This window comes from Hordeum vulgare, chromosome 2H (genome assembly GCF_904849725.1).
Source record: "Hordeum vulgare subsp. vulgare chromosome 2H, MorexV3_pseudomolecules_assembly, whole genome shotgun sequence".
NCBI lineage: Eukaryota > Viridiplantae > Streptophyta > Magnoliopsida > Poales > Poaceae > Hordeum > Hordeum vulgare.
Window position 1 is genome coordinate 536,363,609 of NC_058519.1, and position 6,351 is coordinate 536,369,959.

General features: G+C 46.5%; 1 protein-coding gene across 1 annotated transcript; it reads right to left on the reverse strand.

Moving 5' to 3' along the window:
* Nucleotides 1–3,773: 3,773 nt before the first annotated feature.
* LOC123427067 (DNA-directed RNA polymerases II and IV subunit 5A-like) lies at nucleotides 3,774–6,077 on the reverse strand. The gene is made up of 4 exons (XM_045111011.1): nucleotides 5,730–6,077; nucleotides 5,460–5,642; nucleotides 5,248–5,361; nucleotides 3,774–4,282 (listed from the first exon to the last, which is right to left on the reverse strand). The coding sequence occupies exons 1-4, from the start codon at nucleotides 5,928–5,930 to the stop codon at nucleotides 4,157–4,159; spliced, it is 624 nt and encodes a 207-aa protein (XP_044966946.1). The 5' UTR covers nucleotides 5,931–6,077; the 3' UTR covers nucleotides 3,774–4,156.
* Nucleotides 6,078–6,351: the final 274 nt, after the last annotated feature.

The following is a 6,351-nucleotide window of genomic DNA, read 5'->3' on the forward strand; positions in this document are numbered from 1 at the left end:
TGTCTACATAGTTCTCGAACCCCCAGGGTCTGCACACTTAAGGTTCGACGTTGTTTTATGCGTATTTGAGTTATATGGTTGGTTACCGAATGTTGTTCGGAGTCCCGGATGAGATCACGGACGTCACGAGGGTTTCCGGAATGGTCCAGAAACGAAGATTGATATATAGGATGACCTCATTTGATTACCGGAAGGTTTTCGGAGTTACCGGGAATGTACCGGGAATGACGAATGGGTTCCGGGAGTTCACCGGGGGGGGGGGGGGCAACCCACCCCGGGGAAGCCCATAGGCTTTGGGGAGACACACCAGCCCTTAGTGGGCTGGTGGGACAGCCCCAAGGAGGCCTATGCGCCAAGAAAAGAAAATCAAAGGAAAAGAAAACAAAAGAGGGAAGAAGTGGGAAGGGAGGGGGACTCCTCCCACCAAACCAAGTCCAACTCGGTTTGGGGGGGGGGAGTCCTCCCCCCCTTGGCTCGGCCGACCCCTTGGGAGTCCCTTGGACCCCAAGGCAAGGTCCCCCTCCCTCCTCCTATATATATGGGGCTTTTAGGGCAGATTTGAGACGACTTTCTCACGGCTGCCCGACCACATACCTCCATAGTTTTTCCTCTAGATCGTGTTTCTGCGGAGCTCGGGCGGAGCCGTGCTGAGACAAGATCATGACCAACCTCCGGAGCGCCGTCACGCTGCCGGAGAAATCTTCTACCTCTCCGTCTCTCTTGCTGGATCAAGAAGGCCGAGATCATTGTCGAGTTGTACGTGTGCTGAACGCGGAGGTGCCGTCCGTTCGGTACTAGATCGTGGACTGATCGCGGGATTGTTCGCGGGGCGGATCGAGGGACGTGAGGACGTTCCACTACATCAACCGCGTTCTCTAACGCTTCTGCTGTACGATCTACAAGGGTACGTAGATCACTCATCCCCTCTCGTAGATGGACATCACCATGATAGGTCTTCGTGCGCGTAGGAAATTTTTTGTTTCCCATGCGACGTTCCCCAACACTTTTCCCCTGCCAAGACATCCTCTGCAGCAAAGTTCCTCCCTGTTGTACCGATCTGAGAGAAAATCCTTCATCGCCAGCGATTTGGGAGTGAAGCCCATACCTGCTGCCTGCACCTTCAGAGAAAAGATTGTAGAAGGACAGCACAGCTCGCCACCGTCTCTCACTCCCACTGGATCCCCTTGTCTGCTGGATCCATTTCCCTCAAGCGCATCGGCTGAAGCGTGTCCTGCTGGATCCCCTCGGTCGCCTCCCCTCGCGCCGGTTTTGCGCCCCGTGCGTTGGATCAGCTTGCTTCTCTCGTGCTCGATACCCTCGCAAGTGTGGTTGCGGCTCCAAGGGGATCCGATGCTCAGTGACATGCCCGATGGCGTCCCCACCAGGGAAGGCTCCGAGGAGCTTGGGAAGCTGCTGCGCCGCCATCGCTCAGATGGAGACGAGCGACACAAGGCAAGTCGCGAGGAGGTGGGATGGGGTTAGCCCAACCATAAGCGTATCACGGCCGTTCGTTCGTGATCAGATGTTAACTCGTATAGACAAATGAGAGGGCTTCAAACTGGCTTCGAGAGTAGCAGCCCCCACCACAGTCGGCCCGTTAGTAGCCCACACGTGAGTAGAGGCGCATCAGACAACCCAGTTTGCCACCTGAACATTGATTTGACGGTGATCTACACCCCACACGCGAAATCAACGGCTCACGAGCAAGGATGCGTGAGAGAGCTCGGAATAGGTTCGGTTTTACTGTCCTTAATATGCAATTGGATTAACAATATACTTATCACAGATGTAATGGCCATATGATATTATACCATGAATGATCCTAGTCATAAATATAATTTGGTCAATTGCCCAACGGTAATTTTTTACCATGCCATTTGCCTATTTCCGATAGAGATGTTTTTCTCCCGATTAGTATATCGTGTTGGGTGATGTTAGAGACAATATTTACTTTGAAAGGAGAGTGGACTTGTTCAGTGTGTGGGGTCGCTAGGGTTAGACATGAGGGGTACTAGAGACAATATTTACCCGAAAAGAAGTCAGTCAGATTGAAGTGGGAGTAGTGTATGGGCTAGACATGAGGGGTATTAGAGACGAACACGCACTTCGTCACGCCGTTCTTCACTCGTGGGTTTGTCTTCTTTCTCTAGCAAGTTGTTTCCTTTGGTTTTATCTGCATTGGCTTAGCTCAATTATGTTTTGGTGGTCTTTTTCTCCTGTTCGTATATCATATTGGATGTTGTTAGAGACAATTTTTATTCTAAAAGGACAGTGGACTTGTTCAATGTGTGGTTGTGACGTCGGTACACATCTTGGCCTCGAGAAGGTTGTTGTGCGAGCCCCTTGAGAGCTCTTATTCCACACTAAACCACTGGAATTGCTACTATACCGTTCACGTGAGCCGGTCCATGAAGCTCCCTACTCCACTCACTCGCTTACATTTGATTCGCTCGCTCCACTTCTATCTTATAAAAGGTCGGCTTTTACTTTATTTTAAAAGAGGTTATTGAGTTATAATATGTTCATGGATTTTAAAAGCCATATATTTATCATATTTTTCATGAATTAACATTTTTATTAATTCAAAACTAATTGGAGATTTTTTAAAATATGCACCATATTTTAAATTTCATTTTTTTAAAATATATAATCATGAACTGAATTGTGAAAATAGTAATGAAAACTGAAAATATGAGAAAAACCAAAAAAAAGAAACTAATAAAAGGGAAAAACAAACATGAAACCCTTAACTAACTACATACACCCTTACAAGCAAGGCCCAACGACCCTATAGACCCGGACTTACCAGGAGGCTCCAAATCTAATGAGCCTAGTATTTTATATAAAAGAAAAGTAGCAAAAATTTAAAATGTACATCCATTACAAAAATATTGTGAATTAAAAAATGGTTGGGATTTTTTTTAAAAGGTCACTGTATAATTGAGATGTTCAAAAAATTAATAAATGTTCATGAATTAAAAGGTGTTAAAAATAAAAAATAAAATAAAAAAAGAAAACCCAAAGAGAAAAACTAATAAAAAAGGGCCCCCAACTAACTACATACACGCTTACAGGCGGGCCCCAGCGACCCCACAGATCATGATGGACCAAGATGCTCAAAATATAGGTGAGCTTAGTGTCTTATTAATTCACTGAAAATAATATGTCGGAATGACCACAAAAATGAGGAGAAAAAGAACTCAAAACGTGTAATTTTGTCTAAGTGGGACTTAAATGTGTGTTGTTGGCAAATACAAACAAAAAGACGTGCTTTGGAGAAAGGTCAAAGGAGTGCGATTTACAAAGAAGGGTGTACTACTGGTTTCTAAACAGTAAAAAAGGTGACTCAAAAGTTGTTCGAGAATCCTTGTTGGCATTTGTGGCGAATTGCCTGTTGTTGGAGTTGGAATACTTACGAAATTGTTTTAGTGCCTTCACTGCGTGCCTAGCAATTGTAATGCGGCTCACAAATTGTTCGCATTTGCTTAAATCTTCGTGTAGATATTCTCTGAAGTTAATTGGATTAGGTCTTTCAAGATGAGAATGCTTGAGAATGTCGATGTTGTATCTATTCTAAAGCTTCTTTATTTTGTAAATTCGGGTATAGCTGTTTTATCGCTACCATTGCACTATTGTAACAGAAAAGAGGTTCGTTGATCAGCTGGAGTGGCAGTAAGGCAAATTAGCTGCAGGTTCACCACACTGCTGCCATTCTCGTCGTACAGCGTCATTTAGCAGATATATGTTGAATGCATAAACCAGCACTCCAGATATCCCACATTCCTCATGCTGCAGCTTTTCTTTGCTCGTCAGACAAACAACGGTCTCAGAAGGCATGCTCATACCATTCAGATAAATACAGGAGCACTAAGTTGAACTCTGCGAAATAGACCGACTATTTCGGGTAGCAAAGAGCTATTTGGCTGTGCCGAAAAAGAAAAAAACTACCAAAATCTATGTCTAGATGCTAGCTAACAGAGTCATGTCAAATTGACAGGCAGATGTAAAGACAGAGCACTAAGGCCGTTCAGAAAGTACTTTGTTCCTCAGAGAAAGCAAGTGTCTACTACTGAGGGGCTAGCATTGGAGGAAGCATTTTAACTGGCAGTGCTTGCACCTTGCAGAACATCTCTGACCCTCAAGAATGTAGTGGAGCTCAGACAACATAGCGATATGTCACATATTTTCCAGCAGTCTCACTGGGCCTGGTGATCTTCACGACCTGTCCACGCATCATGCCATAGTATCTTGCTACTGGATCAGCGACTTGAATCCGAGGGAGCTGCGTCATCACAAGACAGCACAAGATCATCAGAACCTAGAGTACCACTATAACAATAGAAGCTAATATCTGCATTTTCTTTACTAGTGTACATAAAACATGTTGCCTTCTATTATTGATTGGAAGAGGTCATACTGTTTTGTCGCAGAAAAAAAAAGTATGTGCCCAAACTTTTCAAAACGTGCAACCACTACCAAGTGAAAGGGGTAAGCAACACTTGACACTTAACCAGCGCAGCTTCCTACTAAGTTCAGAGCATTACGGCTCTTATACTTAACAAACATCACAGAAGTACACCAAAACTGATATGAGTGTTGCCAATTCCAGTACACTTATCCCTAACAATATCCAACAGATCAAGTACTGCTGTAGAAAATACGCAACACACCAATGTCAGTAGAACACCCACAGACGGACAGACCCACTAACCTATGGGAAACATAATGCTCAGATATATAAGAACCCTTAACTACACATTAACTATGAAAGCAACACATCTCAAACAGACTACTCCGATGTGTATATTAAAGGATATGATCCTGGTACTTGGGGTCTAACAAAAAAACCGGCCTCCTATGTGGCACACTAGAATGCAAAACTGCTGTTTGTCAGGACAAAAAACCATCTACATAAACCTGGTTATGGGATAAAATAAAATGCCCCAGTTGGGATTAAGTGTGAAGGAAATTAGTTCGGTGAATTATAGCTTGAGGAAGTGGAGGGATCTTTTCTTACAAATTAACAATGTGTTCTGCTTTTATCCCAACACAATCATCTGGAATATGTACATGAAGGTATGCTGGATACAGGGTCACAGTTTATAGCTATAATTGTTTGTTCACAGATGATTATTAACGGCTTAGTGGCTCAAACAAGAATCCATTTCACATAATGTCATGCTTGCATCCAGCGATTAGAATATCAGGTTGGTTACAGTGAGCAAAGGATTGGCAAATTTGTATGACCTGAGTTTCTTTCACGGTGTATTTCTCCAGCAGGGTCTTCTTCTGCTCCTTGGTGAGGAGTACATGCTCGGGAACCAGATCGTGATTCTTAATGTTTATAAGAAGCTCCTTTTCCTGCAGGACGGGCACATTAAACGTTAGCCACTGGTTCCCATGGCGAGAGACAATGGATATTAGTCATAGGAGCACGGGGCATGGATGTAGAGCGCGACCTGGAAGACCTGGACCTGCAATTTATCCGGCGAGTTCCCGAGCAGGTTGTTGCGGGCAAAGGAGGTCAGCGCCTGCTGCACGACGAGTATGCCATTGCGGACGTTCTCCTGCGTCATCTTCTCGACGTAGCTCTTGACCGCCTTCTGGCCGGGCTTGGGCTCGTTTGGGAAGAAGACGTAGATCTGGAGGGGGCATTGCCAACACTGTCAATCAGTCGACGCCCTAGGCTAGCTAGTATGGAAATCGTCGGGGAGTAGGTGGGGACGCACCTGCTCGTCGGGATTGTCCTTCTTGGCGCGGTTGATGACGAGGTCGTCGCGGCGCACGGGGTCTCCGTAGCGCCCGACGAACTCGCCCATGGTCATGTCGACGTCGGCGTCTACCACCAGGTACCCGCGGTCCCGCAGCATCTGCATCACCGTGCGCCGGACGCGGAACAGCCGGCTCGTCTCCCCCTCTGCCTCCGCCATCCCTTCGCCGACCGCTCGCGTCGCCTGCCTTCCGAGGAGAAGGCGCCGGCGGCACCTGACCGGAGGTGGGGTTTTGGCCTTTTGGGGGGAGGAGACACCGGCGCCGAGTAGGTAGCGAGGGTTGCGGAAGGGTGGGTCGGAGCCGGATCCCGAGACCGAGTTGTGGGACCTCTGTTGCGCTGTGCCAAACCTGGCCAAATGGGCCGGCCAGGCACGTCAGGGCCCGCCGTGAGATAAACGGGTCAGGACCCGATCAGGCACATTTAGTACACAGACTGATGATTTGGGCCGGATAATGATTTGGGCTGATATGGCCCTACGAACATATTGTGAGTTCAGCTTAATAAGCACATAGAGGACGCCATTTCCCTAATTTTGTTTCCTTCGTCGCGGCTCCGACGTTTCCCATATTGTCAGTTTG